This window comes from Protopterus annectens, chromosome 1.part1 (assembly GCF_019279795.1).
Source record: "Protopterus annectens isolate FY-2018-M chromosome 1.part1, PAN1.0, whole genome shotgun sequence".
NCBI lineage: Eukaryota > Metazoa > Chordata > Ceratodontiformes > Protopteridae > Protopterus > Protopterus annectens.
This window is the reverse complement of record NC_056726.1, coordinates 830,949,873-830,971,211: the sequence shown is the minus strand read 5'-3', so window position 1 is coordinate 830,971,211 and position 21,339 is coordinate 830,949,873. Positions and strand designations below refer to the sequence as shown.

Sequence of the window (21,339 nt, the reverse complement as noted above, 5' to 3'; positions counted from 1 at the left end):
AATTCAAATGCACTTTCACATCAATCATAAAAAAATGTTAGCTGTATAGAATGCTCTGACAGCCTTCAAGGACCACATTCTTCCAGGGCAATTAATGGTAAAGACGGACACCACTGTTATGTGGTACATAAACAAGTGGGGGGGGGGGTACACATTCTTGTCTCCTCTACCGACTAGCCATGGCATTGTGGAACACAGCCTTGAGCTACCAAGTGCATCTACAAGCTCAATTCCTGCCAGGAAAACTAAATACACTGGCAGACGGACTAAGCAGAAACCTCCTGGACCCACATGAGTGGAAACTGGAACCAAGGATTTTCCATATGTTGACAAGCAAATTGGGGGAGCCCAAATATAGACGTGTTTGCCTCCCCCCAGAACTATCAATTGGAAAAATTTTGCACAAGGACTCCCCACAGACAAGCTTGGAAGGTGGATGCTCTATCCTTCAGCTGGAAAAACCCATCAGTTTATGCCTTTCCTCCTCTGCCTCTGCTCTACAAAGTACTACTAAAGATCAAACAAGACAAACCAAGGATGAGTTTGATTGCACCAGCCGGGCCATGCCAACACTGGTGTACCCCCTCCTGCGCCGTGTGTCACTTTTGGCCCCATGGCAGACTCCTACCCTGCTGTCACAGCAGGCGAATCAGATTCCGCACCCTCAGCTTCAAACACTGAACCTAGCAGCCTGCCTAATTACCTAAGCTCTCCTTTACCATCCCTTAGTAAGCCAGTGATGGATGTCATTTTAGAGGCAAGGGGGCCTAGTTCTAGATAATCTTATGCTGAAAAATGGAAAAGATTCTGTGCCTGGAACTAACCTCAAGGGATGAGCACAGCAGTGCCCAACTTACCTTATATTTTACAATACTTAACTGAGATGCTTCACAAGGGCCTGTCTTTTTCTTCAATAAAAATTCACGCCTCAACCATTTCAGCTCATTGTAACACAGAACCTCCTCTTTTCTCTCATCCACTGCTCAAGCAGTTCCTCAGAGGGGGCCAAAAATTTAAGACCACCCAGGAGAGTTCCTACTCCAGCCTGGGACCTTAACTTTGTACTGGAGAAACTCACCCTTCCTCCTTTCGAGCCAGCTGTTACTGCAGATTTAAAATTCCATTCTTGGAAAACAGCTTTCCTTTTAGCTATCACTTCAGCAAGAAAGGTATCTGAATTACAGGCCCTTATGGCAGTCGAGCCTTTCATCATCTTTCATGCGGACAGGGTGTCCCTCAGGACCAATCCCTCTTTCATGCCAAAGGTGGTATCCAGTGTGGCCTTTAATCAGTCCATTCATTTGCCAACCTTCTTTCCTAAGCCACAGAACAAAGGGAAATGGATAGTGCACTCCTTAGATGTGCACAGACAACTTAGATTCTACTTGGACAGGACTAAACCTCAAAGGAAATCTGAACTACTGCAGGTGGCATTTGCTGCAGGGACAGAGGGGAAGGCTATTTCAAAGCAAAACATTTCTGAATGGATAATTCATCTCATTCATTTCTGCTATAAGCACCATGGAAAACCTATCCACAGGGGATCAGACCCCACTCCACCAAGGCTGCATCTACCTCTACAGCCTTTCTCAGAGACGTACCTACCAGGGACATCCTAGAAGCTGCTACCTGTAGTTCTGTACATACTTCCACCAAGCATTACCATTTTCCAATTTCTCTAAATCCAGAGCTGGCTTTGCCACTGCAGTTTTGCAGGGCCTTATAGCTGGTCCTAATGCTATCTAAATTCCTCCTTCCATCCTTAGCTTTGGGAATCTACCCAGATGTTATGACTGCAACAGTGAAACACGAAGAACATCGTACAGTTGTGTACACTTACCATAAATGTAGATGTTCAAGTGTATTTACTTTTGCAGTCCTGGTTACCCTCCCTCCAGCCCCGTTTTTTTTTTTTTGCTATACCTCTTCTCTCATTTTCAATGCTTAAAAGCTTTTTGGTGTATTTGCTTTTTTGTTTGAGGTATAACCTTGTATATTTATAGATTTAATTGCTTCCCATTATGGGGGCACCTGACATCTAGGGCAAGAAAAACTGATGTAAAGACGTTGGCTGCATGTTTTATACCCCTGACGACCTGACATCACGGAAGAGGAGACAGCAACCGACGTAGGACCCAAGACTTCGTTAATCAGGCCGACTGAGGGCCACTGCAAGCAGATAACGCAAATGTAATGACTGCAACAGTGAATACACTCGAACATCTACATTTATGGTAAGTGTACACAACTGTACTATCTAAGGCATGTTAGATCAGTAGGGCATTTTGAGTGAGGGAGGAGCTTGAGAGTTTCACTGTTGCGTGAGCTGGAAAAAGTGGCTTAGTCAGATCTGAGGGTCGGATCCGAACCAGTAGTTGAGGAAGAATGAAAATGGCAACACAGATGGAACATTATGGTGAGTACATTACTTTTTTTCTGTGTGGGCCATTCAGCAAGGAATATATCCATTTACAGCACCCTTTCCCCCAATCCTTCAAGTTTAACTCTACATCCCTAGTTTTTCAGTAACTTTGTAAAGTCTTTGTTTAAGACACTTTCCTGCGTAGACCACCCTTTAAGGACTTCATTCCTCCATGGAATGAGGTTGTGACATGTTCATTTTTTGAACCTTCAACCACAGCAAAACTAAGTTACCTATTATGGAAGGCCTTATTCCTAGTAGCAGTAGCATTAGCTGGGATGGTTTCAGAATTACATGTCTTCTCTTGTTAACCTCCATATTTAGTCTTTCACGAGGACAGGGTTACATTGAAAACAGACCCATCTTTCATGCCTAAAATAGCCTCTGGTCTTAACCTCTTGACATTAGATCTTCATAATCTACAGCCATCTACTTCAGCATACCCTCTCTTCCCTCTTTCCCTTAGATCTTTATTTACTCTGCACCGGCTAGCTGACCATACCCAAGGCCTTGAGTTGGGTAACAGTTTAGAAACCGTGTTAGAAAGTGTGTGTGTTAGAGTGTGTGTGCGAGTGAGAGAGAGCACATGTGTGTGCGCGTGCACAGCGTGTATGTGTGTGTGTGCGCGCGAGTGTGTGTGTGTGCGAGTGTGTGTCTGCGCGAGAGTGTGTGTGTGCGAGAGTGTGTGTGTGCGAGAGTGTGTGTGTGCGAGAGTGTTTGTGAGCGTGCGTGTTTGTGAGCGTGTTTGTGAGCGTGTTTGTGAGCGTGTTTGTGAGCGTGTTTGTGAGCGTGTTTGTGAGCGTGTTTGTGAGCGTGTTTGTGAGCGTGTTTGTGAGCGTGTTTGGTGTCTTGTGCGCTGTGTTTTGTGTCAAGGCGTGTGCACGCGTGCGTGCGTGTGTTTGCGTGCGTGTGTTTGTGTGCGTGCGTGTGTTTGTGTGCGTGCGTGTGTTTGTGTGCGTGCGTGTGTTTGTGCGCGCGTGTTTGTGTGTGCGCGCGTGTGTTTGTGTGCGCGCGCGTGTTTGTGTGCGCGCGCGTGTTTGTGTGCGCGCGCGTGTTTGTGTGCGCGCGCGTGTTTGTGTGTGCGCGCGCGTGTTTGTGTGTGCGCGCGCGTGTTTGTGTGTGCGCGCGCGTGTGTTTGTGTGCGAGAGAGTGTGAGTGATAGCTATATATGGGTCCACGTCTAAATCTCGGATCTCAAAATACTGAACCAAAAATCTTGAAAGTTCAAAATACTGAAAACTCATAATACTGAATCTCATAATATCGAACATACAGGAAACCATCACTTACTTTACTCCAGTGCAGGTACATATACAAACAGATGAAAGACAAACCATATTAGTCTACTCCAACTATAAGCAGGGGCGCAAGCCCCCTTGCACACCCTCTGCTACTTAAATATATCAACTCCGAGATCGCACTTCGCTACACTAAAATGAGTTATGTTGTAGTATAGTAAATTAAAAAGAAACATGACTAAGGTTGCAACAGGCAGCCATGAAGCTTGTAATGGTATGTTTGCCATTTTCTTCTGTGAAGTGCGATTTCGGAGTTGATATATTTCAGAAACAGGAGGTGTGGGGCTGCTGGGTGGCTTGCCCCCCTGCTTATAGTTGTAATTGGTGTCCTGTATGTTTTTCGACATTATGAGATTCAGTGTTATGAGTTTTCAGTATTTTGTACTTTCGAGATTTTGGGTTCAGTATTTTGGGATTCGAAATTTTGAGCTTTTGTGGTTTAGAATTGGACCCATGTATGTATGTATGTGTGTGTGTGTATGTATGTGTGTGTGTGTGTGTGTGTGTGTATGTATATATATACACATATATATATATATATATATATATATATATATATATATATATACATATATATATATATATATATATATATACATATATATATATATATATACATATATATATATGAGTCTACTTGTGATGGGCGAATTTGCTAAAGGCCAATTTACAAATGACCAAGACTAAAATGCAGAACTTATCAAAAGTTGAAAAGCCACAACGCAGAATTACATTTAGCCAATTAGCACCCAAACGCCATTTCCTACTCAGACACTATAAAATCACTCCAAACTTGTCCTTTTACATACATCGTACCCTGATAAAACAAACACCAACAGGGTAAGGTGCCACCTCAAACAAAGTAGTATCAAAGTCCAAAAAATAGAGGCAGACACTCCAGGACAATCGAAGCCAACCAGGAACTCAATGCAAGAAGTGAAGCAAAATTTCCTTTATTACTAGTAGACAGTAAGCGCTTTCGCGTTGCTCAGAACGCTTCTTCAGACTTCAATAAAAACCATACTAACATTGATTCTATATATATACAAAAATAACCAATCATGTTCATGTAATTCAAAACATCCAATAGGACCTACAAAAATAGTCACATGAAAAACACTCCTCAGTAGGTTCTTGTATTTCATAGCATAAAAAATAAATGAAAAATATATATAAGCATAAACTCCTTAAAAGACCAAGTGAAAAACACTTAGTATTTGAATAATAATGATATATATACACTCTAAAAATTTTTATATATAAAAAAGAGATACAACAATTTATTGTCAATCTATATATGAAAAGTGTAGTTCATAAAAATATAGTTAAAAAACATATCAAGTAAAAAGGTAGGGAAATGCATGTATGTGTGTGTGTGAAAAAAGGGGGGGAGGGGAGAAAGAAAGAAGGAAAAGAAAAGAAAAAGAGGGATGGCAAAGTAAAGGTGAGAAGGGAGAAAAATGGGAGGAAAATGTGAAGAATGAAATGTCTATTGGTATTAACGTCTAAAAGGTCTCTCTGCTAAAAATGGTTTCAATGACAATTTGTCATTGAGGCCATGCCTTTTGTCTGCTCTAAGTTTAATAATCCATTTAATTTCTTCTTGCTCTGTTCTATTACTAATATTGCCTAGTCTATTTGTTGTCTCCTGATGTCCTATAACCATAAAGCTGAAAGTGTGTGTGGATCCATTCTGCAGCACATGTCTTGCCAAAGCATTGGCCTCATTCTCTCTATTTATCGCATAAATGTGTTCCCTGATTCTCTCCCTCAGAGTTCTATTGGTCTTGCCAACATAGAAACTCTGGCACTTCTTACACACTGCTATATATATAACATTTCTAGATTTGCAGTCCGCATAGTCATTAAATTCATATCTAATGCCATTGTCAGGGTGTACAAATATGTTCGAGTTCATAATGAAGTTACACTGATTGCAAGTCCTACAAGCATAAGTGCCTTTTCTCTGTGAGCTAACCTTAGTACTCCTACTTCTCTCATAGCACAAATGACGTTTGAGAGATTTTGTATTTCTATAGCTAATAGCAGGTCTATCACCTACCAATCCCTTAATGTTGTCATCTAACAGCAAAATGTTCCAATTTTTATTTATTATATTAACTATGGAACTATTAGTATTTGTATATAGAATCAATAACCTCTTCCTCCTATCTCTGCTTCTTGATGTATGTCTATATACTTTGTTACTATCCTTAATAATAGATGGTACCGTGCGCTCATTTCTTATATGTTCTATAGGTAATAGATCCTTGTCTAGATATCCTCTTTCTATAAATTCATGATGCATAGTATTGACTGCTTGTAACAAAGCATCATCCTCACTGATGATACGTGAGAAGCGTGTCAGCTGATTCTTCACTATATTCTTGTGAATATGCTGTGGGTGCATGCTAGTCCTATGCAATGTTATCTGATGTATCTACATACAAAAAATTAGATAGGGCTGATTTGAATAAGTTAATTAGTTCAGTGCATGCTGATTTATATGATATGCTTATTTGTGGAATAATAGATGAGAGTTTATACAGATATTTTTTAATTGAAGATCCAGTCATACCTGTTATTAGAGGTCTGCCAAAGATACATAAGACCATGAATAACCCCCCACTTAGACCTATAGTGTCAGGACGTGGGTGGATAACTGAAACCATCTCGATTTTTTTGGAGAAAACACTTAGACCCAAGGTAGATTCAACTAGCTCAGTTTTGAGAGATACTCAACAACTTTTAGAGACTTTATCAGTACAAAATAGCAATATTGGTATCACACAACCTGCCATACTAGTAACTTTAGATGTGGCCTCCCTTTTCACTTGTATACCCAATGATATAGGGTTAGACTACTTGAGATTGTTTTTGATGAGAAAGGGAATGAGCAATTCTGAAATTATAAGAGTTACTATGCTATTGGACATTGTCCTGAATAATAATGTCTTTCTTTTTAAAGATGATTATTTTTTACAAACTCAAGGTGTGGCGATGGGAACATCTTGCGCCAACTCATATGCCAATCTTGTGATGGCATATTGGGAAGCCACCTATATATTGGAACATATGGTTTTTTCAAAGTGTATAACATACTATAGACGTTTTGTGGATGATATCCTTTTTATTTGGGAATGTGATGTAGACACTTTCAATGATTTCATGACATATATTAATGGCACTGCTACCTTTCTGAGTTTCAGTGGTAGCACTTCATCTACTCGAATAGACTTCTTGGATGTTACATTAAAATTAGATGGAGGCTATATAACATCAGATATTTATAGGAAACCCTGTAGACGCAATGCCATTTTGCATAGGACTAGCATGCACCCACAGCATATTCACAAGAATATAGTGAAGAATCAGCTGACACGCTTCTCACGTATCATCAGTGAGGATGATGCTCTGTTACAAGCAGTTAATACTATGCATCATGAATTTATAGAAAGAGGATATCTAGATAAGGATCTATTACCTATACAACACATGAGAAATGAGCATACGGTACCATCTATTATTAAGGAGAGTAACAAAGTATATAGGCACACATCAAGATCCAGTGATAGGAGGAAGAGGTTATTGATTCCATATACATATACCAATAGCTCCATTGTTAATATAATAAATAAAAACTGGAACATTTTGCTTTTAGATGATAATATTAAGGGATTGGTGGGTGATAGACCTGCTATTAGTTATAAGAATACCAAATCTCTCAAACGTCATTTGTGCTATGAGAAAAGTAGGAGCAATAAGATCAGTTCACAGAGAAAGGGCACTTATGCCTGTAGGAGTTGCAGTCAGTGTAACTTTATTATGAACTCCAACATATTTATACACCCTGATAATGACATTAGATATGAATTTAATGATTATGCGGACTGCAAATCTAGAAATGTTATATATATAGCAGTGTGTAAGAAATGCCAGAGTTTCTATGTTGGCAAGACCAATAGAACTCTGAGGGAGAGAATCAGGGAACACATTTATGCGATAAATAGAGAGAATGAGGCCAATGCTTTGGCAAGACATGTGCTGCAGAATGGATCCACACATACCTTCAGCTTTATGGTTATAGGACGGCAGGAGACAACAAATAGACTAGGCAATATTAGTAATAGAACAGAGCAAGAAGAAATTAAATGGATTATTAAACTTAGAGCGGACAAAGGGCATGGCCTCAATGACAAATTGTCATTGAAACCATTTTTAGCAGAGAGACCTTTTAGACGTTAATACCAATAGACATTTCATTCTTCACATTTTCCTCCCATTTTTCCCCCTTCTCACCTTTACTTTGCCATCCCTCTTTTTCTTTTCTTTTCCTTCTTTCTTTCTCCCCCCTCCCCTTCCCCCCTTTTTTCACACACACACATACATGCATTTCCCTACCTTTTTACTTGATATGTTTTTTAACTATATTTTTATGAACTACACTTTTCATATATAGATTGACAATAAATTGTTGTATCTCTTTTTTATATATAAAAATTTTTAGAGTGTATATATATCATTATTATTTAAATACTAAGTGTTTTTCACTTGGTCTTTTAAGGAGTTTATGCTTATATATATTTTTCATTTATTTTTTATGCTATGAGATACAAGAACCTACTGAGGAGTGTTTTTCATGTGACTATTTTTGTAGGTCCTATTGGATGTTTTGAATTACATGAACATGATTGGTTATTTTTGTATATATATATATATATATATATATAGAATCAATGTTAGTATGGTTTTTATTGAAGTCTGAAGAAGCGTTCTGAGCAACGCGAAAGCGCTTACTGTCTACTAGTAATAAAGGAAATTTTGCTTCACTTCTTGCATTGAGTTCCTGGTTGGCTTCGATTGTCCTGGAGTGTCTGCCTCTATATTTTTTGGACTTTGATACATCGTACCCTGACAAACATGGCGAGCGTGACGAGTAACACACCAAGAAGTGTATGATCCATTTTTACGATGGAAAAGTCTCAGAAAGGAAAGGATGCACTCGTTATCGAGGGATACATTTACCATCTCAACAAGAAGTCTAAATTTAAAAACTACCGGGTATGCAAGTTTAAACATTCTTTGACCTGCAAGGGTAAAGCTGCCACCTCATGTGTAACAGTTGGTGAGGAACTAGTGAAGTCTGTACTACAAAATCATTCTGGTGACCATGCTGAGGTGGAGAGTTATATTGTCTGTAGTAAAGCAAAGCAAAAAGCAGCCTTATCTAGGGGCACTCCATGCATAGTGATAGATGATACTATTGCTTCCTCTACTATTGAGTTTCCTGGATCATTGCCTAGCAGGAAAGCATTATTGCAGCAAGTACGGAGAGTACGAACCCGTCCATCTCAAAGAAATAACTGTCCATTAGTAACCCTTAACAGTATTAATGTAAGTGATTTCCCAATCAAAGTTGGAGAATGCATTATGAAACGAGTAGCTGATTCAAGTGAGAAAAATACTGTGGTAGTTTTAACAACTGTTGAAAATTTGTCTGACCTCAGTAATGCAGTAATTGGGCTAATGGGGGCGGTACATACATCACAAAGGTATCATGTGTAGACATTATCTGCAGTTCACGGTCTTGTTAAGTGTGGTGCATTCATGGTGTGTTCCTTCGGTGTATTGCTTGATGTCAAAGAAATTCTTCCGTTCTTATAATTATATGTGGTACAGTGTATTTGAGTTGTTGGAAAACACTGGGCAATGTATTCAATGGAAATATATGTTATGTGACTTTGAGATTGTGGCTTTTAAAAGTTTGCATGTGAATGTCAGTGGTATTGTCAGCAAGGGTTGCTTCTTTCATTTTGTACATAACTTGTGGAGGAAGGTGCAAGTGTTGGATATAACTTCACTATATAATGGGAATATGAGGTTCCAGTCATGTTAAGAAATTGGCTGCTCTAGCATTCCTGGAAGAGAGAGATGTTATACCAACGTTTAATCTACTGAAGGAAGGGTTTCCAGTTGAAGGCAAAGATTTGATAAAATATTTCGCAGAGTGGTATATTTTTGGCAAATCTAGAAGTTTGCAACCCGTTCTGCCAGTTATGCACGATTCCCTATCTCATTCTGGAACGTGTCCGTACTAAATTATATGTTTTTACCACAAACCCAAAATAGTGCTGAAGTGTGGCACAGGCGGTTTAAGTGTTTGGTCGGAAGATATGTGACTGATCTGTATGTTTTACTATCAACAGTGGCTAATGAGCAAAACAGAGTGGATGAACTCCGGGCTCAAATGCTAGCTGGATGTCCTGCTTCACCTAAAAAAGGTAAACTGATAAAACAACAGGACCAACTTTCATTGTGTGTTTGCAAATAGAGAACATTATACACGTTTGGAATATATTTCCGTGATCGCTGTATTATTGAAAATGTAATACTACACAAAGTTTGGAAATGTTTGGGCAGTTATTTTCTTTAAAGCAAGATTTTGTTCACAATGCTGTGTTATTGTGAGTGTCTACTGCTGCTTTTCGTGCGTCTGCACTTCGATTGCTTACTTGGGGTTGTGGAAACAGAAGTTGGTGTTTGCACTGTCACGTTCGCCGGTTTTCCTTTCGGCAATATGAGACTCTGCTAAATGTAATTCGGCTTTGTGGCTTTTCGGCTTTTGGTAAGTTCGGCATTTTAGTCTGTGATATGTAAATTGGCCTATAGTAAATTCGGCCACTGCAAGTAGACATATATATATATATATATATACATATGTACATATATATATATATATATATATATATGTATATACGCACACAGACATATATATATATATATATATATATATATATAGACGTGTGTGTGAGTATACATATTTATATCTATAACATATATTTATGTATGTATTTATATATATATATATATATATATGTATGCATAAATGTTGATGGATAAATATATATAGTTTACAGTTTACAGTTACATGGTCTTTACTCAGAGATTATGTCGAGCTGTGCAAATCCTGCATGCCGGCAGTCAGAATGCTGAATACCAGCATTACTGACTGTTTGAACTTGCCTGTATTCCAGACCTATGTTCGTGGTTGTTTCTTGGTCTGGAGTGGTAGGGAGTTTCTGCATTCAGTGTCATTTTCATGCATGTCTATGTTCAGTATGCCAACTTTCAAGGAGAGGTTGCAGTGATTGGTAGACTCAGCCTTCCAAATGTTTTTTTAATAGTAAACCATATATACATACATATATATGTATATATAGTAGCATAGCTAGGGCAGGGCAAAGGGGGAAACCGCCCCAGCCGCAAAGTGTTTGGGGGTGTGTTTGGCCATCCGAGGTCAAGCCTGATTGCTTTTAGTGCACATTGACTTTTAAAAGCTGCTATTGCATTTTATTTTTTATTTATTTATTTATCATTTGTTGACCGGGAAAGTCCGACTAGGTTCCACACAGCCTGTTTTCAGCGGAGGCCCGGGGAGAAATGCTCCGGATGCATGTCTTTGGAATTTATGGTAAATCCTGAATGCTGTAGCACTCTCTCTGTGCTATAAATTGCAGCTGGGTTTGGGGGCATGTGGATTGGGTATATATGTGTATGTACGTGTGTTTGTATATATGTGTATATATGGGTCTGTATGACTTGGTCGACAGTTCATATGATCGACAGTTTATTTGGTCAACAGTTCGTTTGATCGACAAGCATTTGCCCCCTTCCCCAATGTTGTGTGACCCTGGAGTTGATATATATAGTTAGGGGGGTGTGGGGGGCACAGCCCCCCACATGGGGGGGTGTGGGGGGCGAAGCCCCCCACCTAAAATGCTTGTCGATCAAATGAACTGTCGACCAAATAAACTGTCGATCATATGAACTGTCGACCAATTCATATAGACCCGTATATATATATATATATATATATATATATATATATATATATATACACACACACATACACACACACACACACACACACACACACACACACATGTATGAATATATATTTTTCTAGTGATTTAAGCAAGCAGATAGTAAATTGAATTTGGAGATTAGAGGGAAGCAACATGTGTTGTATATGTGAAGGGAGGAACTCAAGTTGGAGAAAGCTAATAATTGCCAAATAGGTTAATAGGTGTGGACTAGGCTAACAACCATATGGCATTTTGCCTAGTCATGCTTTCCAAATCTCTGACAAGTTCTAGTTGCAAGGGCATCTGTGGACTCCTAAAAAGAGTCCGAGTCATTATTTTCCAGAAACATGCTTTTTCATAATCTATACTTTGTACTCCCTCTCACTGCTTTAGGCTGCCAGTATAAGCTTAGTCCTTGTATAATTTAATTTGCTTGTTGCAGGCTTTAGTAGCTATACTCAAAAAGTAAAATGAGCATCATTTTGTCTAAGTAAGATTATCTGGTTTCCAGTTCATGTAAAATTGTCAGGTCCTTTTCCCTTCTCTACACCACCCTTCAAATGATTGCATCTCATCTCATATTTTCCATAATATTCCTTTAGCATTTAATAATAATAAGCTTCTTGAGAAATGGCCCTCCACTGCAGCCAAAGTAAATGCATGTGCTTTCTGCATACTGGTTAATACTTTCTGTCTGATTTCTTGTTTTTTTTTTTGTAACTGGCATCTGAACTGGTACTCATACATGTGATTGTAGGTTTTTAAATGTTTCTGTTCTGTTTTACTGATCATACTGTCGTTAATTTGTGTTTGCTAGTTTTAGCTTGCCAGTTCACATTCTGCATTTACTATTTTCAGCTTGCATATTAGTTTATATTTTGTTTGATATTCATCATTTTCCATTCTTATATTCTATGCATTTAGTTAACCTCTGCATTTTATCTTGTCTTTTGCCCTGATTGTGGTAAGTGTCCATGCTACCTGTCGATTTAGTGAGTTACAGTATAGGTACTCATAATAAGGTAAAAGCTGACAGTTTTGTGTGTTTGCATTGGAGGACCATCGAGAAAGTAGGATATGACTTGTCCGCATCCTTTATTTTTTTTAGACAGTTGTGTGGCAAGTGCAGCTAAGAAATTATGGTTATGGGAAAACTTGAATGGTAAATGAAAGGAAACCTTTCAAAACTGAAGAAAGTTTTGTTCACAGTCAAATTAGGCACTTGTACAGTATAAGTCAACAGAGGGATTCAAGGATTCTTGTGACACATGTAAGAAAATATATGTTGGGGGCATTTGTGTTGGACTGTTTGCAGTAGTCTGTCTAAACTCTCTGGTACCACATGTTCTTTTTTTGTACGAGTTTGTTTTGTAACTTGGCTGTCATTCATTCAGGTCATGGCTGAAAATTGTCCACAGACCAGCTCACCAACCCGGTCACCAGATAATCAATCAATCACTAAATAAATAAATTCAGTCAGGTTTGCTTCTATATGTCCTCTTTCTTTTGCTGATACCTGCAGCTTTACTGATTGGAAACCATAGTTAAGTGTATTGAACAGTTCCACTGTCCAGAAATGTAATTTAATTATAAAACTATATTAACCATTTCTGGAGTTATCTGGATTTGTCTCCTTGACACATTGCAGTGGATTAAAGGAGATTTTCACTATGTGCATCTAATACTGACTTAAAAATCAGTTGGTGGCCTGTCTCATTACAGACTTTAGACAGAAGGATGTTTTTTTTCTATGCTTTTATTTATATTGGAAAAAGACTTGCATTTATTGGAATGCAAGTGACTTTTCCTTCAGAAGATGATGTGTAACTTATCGTTTTTTCTTAATGTTCAGAAACATTGATTTTCATTGTTTTCTAGGAGGTATACACGTTATTTTGGAAGCAGTGGAGATGCTGCCTCAGAGCTGTGTCACTATGCCCTGACTCATTACAAGGAATGGGAACAAAAGATTGATAACTGGCAACGACCCATCTTAGAAAATAGGTACCGTGGTGTATTGATGTACTCTGCATTTGAACAGTAATTAAAAATGTCTGAATGTGTGTATATTTGACATGTCTTTAACTTGAAAGTAAAAACAGAAATGTAACGTGCAGTAAATGTTTGAAGTGCATCTTCATGAAGCAAGTGTAGTCCTCTGTAAAAGGCTTAATCTTAACAGACGTTACTATGTTGGCATGTTCTCCTTTGACGTTGCCCTTGCCTTCATTTGTCATATGTTTCATATGTGTACGTCCTCCTTTGAAGTTGCCCTTACCTTCATTTGTCGTATGTTTCATATGTGTGTGTATTTATCGGAGGTTGCTTTGAAACCATACTCAAGAATGGTTTGCTCATCTTTTTTTTTTTATTTTGTTAGCATTTTATGTAAAACCTTATAGAAAATTTTTTAAAGTGAGGTATACCGCCAGATGTCGAAATAGGCTTGATTTCACCCATAATAATCTCAAGAGCTCTCCTTTTGATTCTAGAGTTAAGTTCTCTTCTTTCATAGTTATATAATCTTATACGAGAGGTATTGTTTTTTACTCCATTTCAATACTGGATTGCTTTCGTTGTAGTGTTCTTTGGTGGCATTTTCCACCATGTTTAAAAAAAGAAGTGTATTCTTTTGTGGTTTTAAGCAGCGCTGTCTCTAAATGAGTGTATCATATGGGCATTTATATGAATTGTTCATGTGTTGTGTCTCAGAGTTAAAAACATGATGCACAAAGTACAATATTTGCTGAGTGTGATAGTTTTCTTCATTTGAGAACCATTAATCACACCTACTTTAAACATGGCAGCCTAGATAAACAGGACCTCTCTTTAATCTATTTTTGAGATACAGTGCAATGAAAAAGTATTTGCCTCCTTCCTGATTTCTTATTTTTTTGCATGTTTGTCACACTTAAATGTTTCAGATCATCAGCATATTTAAATATTAGACAAAGTTGGCCCACATAAACACAAAATGCAGTTTTAAGTGATAATTTTATTTATTAAGGAAAAAAATATCCAAATCTACATGGCCCTATGTGAAAAAGTGATTGACCCCCTTGTTAAATCATGAAGTAACTGTTAATCACATTTTTGGGAAAGCTGAGTTTAATTTCATTAGCCACACCCATGCCTGATTGCTGCCAGACCTGTTGAATTAAGAGATCAGTTAAATAGAACCTGTCAGACAAAGTGAAGTAGGCCAAAAGATCCCAAAAAGGAAGAAATCATGCCGCGATCTAAAGAAATTCCGTAACAGATGAGAAGCAAAGTAATTGACATCCATCAATCTGGAAAAGGTTACAAAACCATTTCTAAAGCTTTGGAACTCCAGCAAACCATGGTGAGAGCCATTATCCACAAATGGAGAAAACATGGAACAGTGGTAAACTTTCCCAGGAGTGGACAGCCTACAAAAATTACTCCAAGAGCTCAGTGATGACTCATCCAAGAGGTCACAAAAGAACCCAGAACAACATCTAGAGAAGTGCAGGCCTCACTTACCTCAGTTAAGGTCAGTGTTCATGACTCAGCCATAAGAAAGAGACTGGGCAAAAATGGCATGCATGGCAGAGTTCCAAGGCGAATACCACTGCTGACCAAAAAGAACATAAAGGCTCATCTCACTTTTGCCAAAAAACATCTTGATGATCCTCAAGAATTTTGGGAAAATATTCTGTGGACTGATGAAACAAAAGTTTAACTTTTTGGGAGGTGTGCATCCCCGTTACATCTGGTGTAAAAGTAACAGCATTTCAGAAAAAGAACATCATGCCAACAGTCAAACATGGTGGTGGTAGTGTGATGTTCTGCGGCTGCTTTGCTGCTTCTGGACCTGGACGACTTGCTATGATTGATGGAACCATGAAATCTGCTCTCTACCAAAAAATCCTGAAGGAGAATGTCTGGCTATTAGTTCGTGACCTCAAGCTGAAGCGCTCTTGGGTTCTGCAGCAGGACAGTGATCTAAAACCTACTAGCAAGTCCACCTCTGAATGGCTTAAAAAAAACTAAATGAAGGTTTTGGAGTGGCGTAGTCAAAGTCGAGACTTGAATCCAATTGAAATGCTGTGGCATGACCTTAAAAAGGCTGTTCATGCTTGGAATACCCTCCAGTATGGCTGAATTAAAACAATTCCGCAAAGAAGAGGGGGCCAAAATTCCTCAACAGCTTTGTGTAAGACTCATTGCCAGTCATCGCAAACACTTGATTGCAGTTGTTACTGCGAAAAGTGACACAACCAGTTATTAGGTTTAGGGATTAATTACTTTTTCACATAGGGCCATGTAGTTTGGATATTTTCTTTCCTTAATAAATAAAATAATCACTTAAAAACTGCATTTTGTGTTTACTTGGGTTATCTTTGCCTAATATTTAAATTTGTTTGATGATCTGAAACATTTAAGCGTGGCAAACATGCAGAAAAAATAAGAAATCAGGAAGGGGGCAAATACTTTTCCATTGCACTATATGTGTAACACTTTGATCTGATGATGTCCTTTTCATTCTTCCTCAACACATGGGTTTGGATCCAAAGCCGAGACTGCAGCATACTCCAGGCTTCCGATTCAACTCTTGAGGTCCTCCCTTACCCATAATGCCTTTGTCCATCCCCAGTACCTCCAGATCTCGTTGGCCATCATCATGTCCAGAAGCAGGTTCCTCTCGAGCATATTCAGAGGTATTTAATGAGTTAATCTTTTTTCTTTTCCATATAAGTTTTTCCTTAGCTGTTTTTTGTTTATCTCTATCCTTCCTGTTAGTTTGTCACAGGTGTTGGGACTTCCTACTATATTTTTCGATAGTAGTCTCTTCATTCCATAGTTGGTATTGTCTCCTTATCTGGCGCAACCTTAGGGAAATCTGTCTGCAAGATTACATTGTCATAATGGTTAAGAGATTGTATTTCCTTCATTTATGATGAAAAGAACCTAAAACTTCCAATGCCGGTGAAGGCACATTCCACTAGATTTATGGTTACTTCAGCTGTCTTCCATTCTAAAACTTCCATGAGTGAAATATGAGCAGCAGCAACATGGGCTACTCTGCATACCTTTATTACTCATTACAAATTGGATCTGGTCTCCAGGTGCAGAGCTGTCTTTGGTTCTGTGATTCTCAGGAATATCCTTCCATGGGGGCACCCAGGATCTAAAGTATCTGTGGACTCTGTCCAATCAGTCAAGAATAGATGAAGACTGACAACATTAGATAAAAAAGTTACAGCTTACAATAATATTCCATCAGTGTGGTCAATCTTCATTTATTCTTGGCGTTCCACCCTCCACCCCCCCTATGGATTCCTGGTGGAGCGATCTGTTTTTCTGGGTCTTCTGTTAGGTTTTTCCTTGGACATGGCTTCCTCATTTGGAATTAGTTTTCTTCCATTGTTCTATAATTTTGCAAACTCGATCTGAAGTAATGTAGAGAGGGGGCATTATGGGTAGACTATTAGTTCAAGAGTTTTTTGGCTGGCGTGAGCTATGTAATGGCCAGATCGGTTCTGAGGACCACAACCGTAACCCATCAGTCAAGAATAGATGAAGATCGACATCACAGGTGGAACGTTATTGTAAGACATAACTTCTATTTTAACCCGTACTTCTAAATATTAATTTTATTATGTCCCCATAAGTATGTGTTTTGCTAAACCAGGTTATGTGTGGGCACATAGTTTACAACTATAGCCTTTGTTTTGTCTTCATTAAGTTATCTACTACACTTGCCATAGATAACTTACCCAGTGAATACCTCAGAATTGCAACTGAATCTGTAGCCTTTCCAGTATCAATCCTTATAAATAGATCCATTCTTGAAAACAAGGTCCCTCAACTGTGGAAAATTTCTCATGTAATCCCACTTCATAAAGGGGGACCTTCCACAGAACTGACAAATTATCGGCCAATTGCTATTCTTTCACCTCTTTCTAAACTACTTGAAAGGTGTATTCATCTCCAGGTCTTGAAATTCTTAATAACAAATAACCTTCTCGCAAACACTCAGCATGGGTTTCGCTCATCACATAGTACCACTATAGCTCTCTTATCCTACACTAATACCGTAAACACAGAAGTAACAACAACTTTGTATCTCCCTTCTTTCTCTACCTATCAAAAGCTTTTTGATATGGTCTCCCATTCCAAACTAATAGATATACTAACTGAACTATCCTTCTCACCATCTGCCACAGCATGGTTTCATAACTATTTATCTGGCCGTCAACAATCTGTTCTATGGCAGGGCAACCTATCTCCACGCCTTCCTTTATCCATTGGTGTCTTTCAAGGATCTATCTTGGGCCCTCTCCTTTTCTCCCTCTTTACTAATAATCTGCACACAGCTACTCCACATGGTTCTATAATACAGTATGTAGATGATTCAACACTTATCTGTGCTGCCACTTCTCTATCAGCTCTTCATTCTCAAACAGGAATCTTTCACTTCTGTTGAAACATGGTTAACCATTGCCCATCTAATCCTGAACCCAAACAAAACTAAATTATTACTCTTCCAGCCTAACAAGGTATCTATCTTATGCCAAACATTTAGCATAATAGCCAAAGACAATAGTGTGATCTCCCCGACAACCCATGCAAAGCTTCTTGGAGTGGAAATGGACAATACCCTAAAATTTGGTTTTCACGTCTCCCTAAAAAAAGTCCATAAGAAACTTGGAAGACTATATAGGCACAAAAGGTTCCTGACCACAATGGCCAAAATTACATTAGCACAAACCCACCTGTTCTACACTCTACTCTATGCCTCCCCAATTTTAACTAATCTAAGGAAAACTGACTTATCTAAGCTAGAAGAATGTTATAATAAAATTGCGAAGTTTGCATCTGACTACCCATATAGAACACATCGTTGTACAGCTTTAAGGATACTAGACTGGCTTGAGCCTCCCAGCATAATTCTTTACAACCAAATCTCTCTAACTCACAAAATTGTAACACAACCAACTTGAACCCCTGCACCACAAAATCTCATCCTTCCTTACAGTTCCAGCAGACCACTTTGCTCTAACAAGAACTTACTCACCGTCTCCAAGGCCAACAACACTGCAGGAGAATCTTTATTTTCCAACTATATATCTTGTATATGGAACTCCCTTCCTAACTCCATTCTCTCAAGCTCATCCACTAACCACTTTAAGCCATCACTTAAAGCGTATCTAAAAAATAAGTAGCTATGTTGCTGTACTAACCCCTCCTGAGTGCTCTGATACATCACAGTATACCCAAAACGTATCCAACTTTTCCCCCGGTGTTTAGCCCTTTGTCCCTACCGACCTGTCTTAACCTTATATCTTGACATAAGTCATACCTACTAGCTATGTTCAAAGCCTAGGTTTTGTTGTCAAGATGTAACAAGTTTGCATGTTCTTATGTATACTACATTTTGTTTGCTTTATACTTTTTTTGCTCATTGTAATCTGTACATGAAAATGTACCGTTACTCATGGAGCTTTTCTCCCCGGGCCTCTGCTGAAAAAGGACCTGTGTCCAGTCAGACTTTCCCGGTAAACAAATGTTAAATAAATAAATAAAATACATTTTATATCCTGCAGTGACTTGAAACTGTCTCAGAATCTTCCACAATATGAAGATTTTCTTTTCTGGTTTTATAAGGTACAATATAATGTCTGCAAATGAAGCCAACGTTTCTTGATTATCATACCAATTTTATCCTTGAATTTCTGAGTCTCTTATTTTCTTTGTTAATGGCTGTAAATGTAGTGCAAATAACAAAGAGGAAAGAGGACACATTACTTGGTTCTTCTGTTCAGATACAACTTATCAGAGAGGAATCCTCACACTTCAACTTTTGCCTCTGCTCTGTTGAATATCCTTTTAATTAACCTTATATTCATAGGTTCATAGGTTAGTACTAGGCTAATTGCCTTTATGGGCCATTTTAAGCCTAGCAAATTACCCCATGTCAGAATCAAACTCTGCACCTTGTGTTTCTAAGGTAAGCACCTTAACCATTGCGCACCCCTCCCACCCCCAGAATACAAATGCTGACATTGTCTTATTCATAAAATCCCAGCTTATTCCTTTGAATACTTTCTCTGCATCGAGACCCACCACCAATAGCTGTAATTTTTTTATATTCTGCTTCCGTCTCAATCCTCATTGTTCTGTTTATGTTGTCAAATGTTTGCTTCCCCTCCACAAAACCACACTGATCCATATGTATCAATTTTGACCAAAACCTTTGCTATTCTTTTAGCTGTTATAGAAATAAACGCTTTATAACCATGATGTAAAAATTAAAATGTGCCTGTATGAAGCTGCGTCTGATGGGTCTTTACTGTATTTCATTTTTTTCTCTTATTCTGTCACTATTAGAGCTAGTGTAGCGATTAGTGTAATTACTTCCCCTTTCCTTTGTCCTTGGTATTTTGCTGAATATCCATCCTGAAAGCCTTTCTTTATCAAATTTGCATGCTCATTTATTTCCAGCTGTGTCTTATGCGTGCTTGTTTGTACACTGCATTTCTTTTTTTAACAAGAAATATCTTTATTAAATTATCACTTATGATATAGGCAATCATACATTTATATAAATGAAAACAAACCATATTGACAGTTGCAAGCATTTTATATCACAAACCATATTGACATAATTCTAGCTGCAAACATTGTACATCACTTATAATCTAGCCAGTCATTGTTAGGTCTTTTTGGACTTGTTGGCTGTTGGTGAAGCACCCACCAAGAGGAGAAAACGCTGAGAGAAGAAAGGAGCCACTTTTGAGATTTTAAGTATTTTGCTTCAGATTATTTGTTAGGTTTTTCAGCATTGCCACCTACTTTTGAGCATTTTCTGGCTTGTTAAACTTGATTTTTGTGTTGGTAACTGTATTTAGAACACAACCTAGAGCTGATTAATGAATTTCCTGCCTGCACTTATTTTTAAAATCGTTTTTTTCTTAAAACTTGCATTTTATCTGTCTCTGGCCTAGCACTCAAGTGTGGGGTCATTTACTGCACTGTTCTAACTTGTTCATACTTGTGAACCTCTGCTTTCCTTAAAAAAACAAAAAAATCTTGCTTTTTTCCCCACTTTTTTGAGATTTAAAAAAGTTCAGTTACAGATTTGCTGTTCTGAACTGTTTGTAAGTTTCTTGGAGGCCATTGTTTGCTTGGGCTAAAGGGAAGTCTCTGTGTTCATCAGTGGCAGTGATAAACATTGAGCAGCCTGCCTGCCCCTGTGGGAGTGGTTGCTGCCTTGAAACGTTAGTTTTATTGGCCATTTTAGGTCAATTCCTTTGTGCGGTTTTGCGTGGGTTTAAACTATTCCTGGCTCCACAAAGTCTGCTCTTCACTTTTTCCCTTAGAACTGCTCTATCTCTCAAATTAAACACCATATTCTCATTCTAAGGCCCCTCACTGGTCCAAATAAGTAATCTTACAAGTTAGCACTAATAAACCATAAGCACTACTTACTCTTATACTCTCTACGATTACCTTGTCCCCTATTGGTCCGTTTTAATTCAGTTCCCTATATTACTCTAGCATGTCCAAAGGTCAGTCAATGGTTTCCTCTCCAGTCCAGCTGGTGAATCTGGGAATTTTGAGGCAATGTTACAACTGTCTCATGTACACGGACAACCCTCTCCTCCTCCAAACAGGTTCAAATATATGTGAGAGATGCAACCATGTAGCCAAACTGGAGGCTGAGCTCTCTCATCTCAAAACTGGTGTAACCAGTCAGGAGGAGAAGTTAACCTCACACAACACAATT

At 38.4% G+C, this 21,339-nt stretch overlaps 1 protein-coding gene across 2 annotated transcripts in view; it reads left to right on the top strand.

Moving 5' to 3' along the window:
* Positions 1–21,339, top strand: part of GBA2 (glucosylceramidase beta 2) — a 2,751,058-nt gene that overhangs the window by 1,456,792 nt on the left and 1,272,927 nt on the right. For both annotated transcript variants that reach the window (XM_044078535.1, XM_044078526.1), the window contains exon 8: positions 13,464–13,589. In XM_044078535.1, coding sequence (XP_043934470.1) covers positions 13,464–13,589 — 126 coding nt within the window. The remainder of the gene's footprint in view (positions 1–13,463; positions 13,590–21,339) is intronic.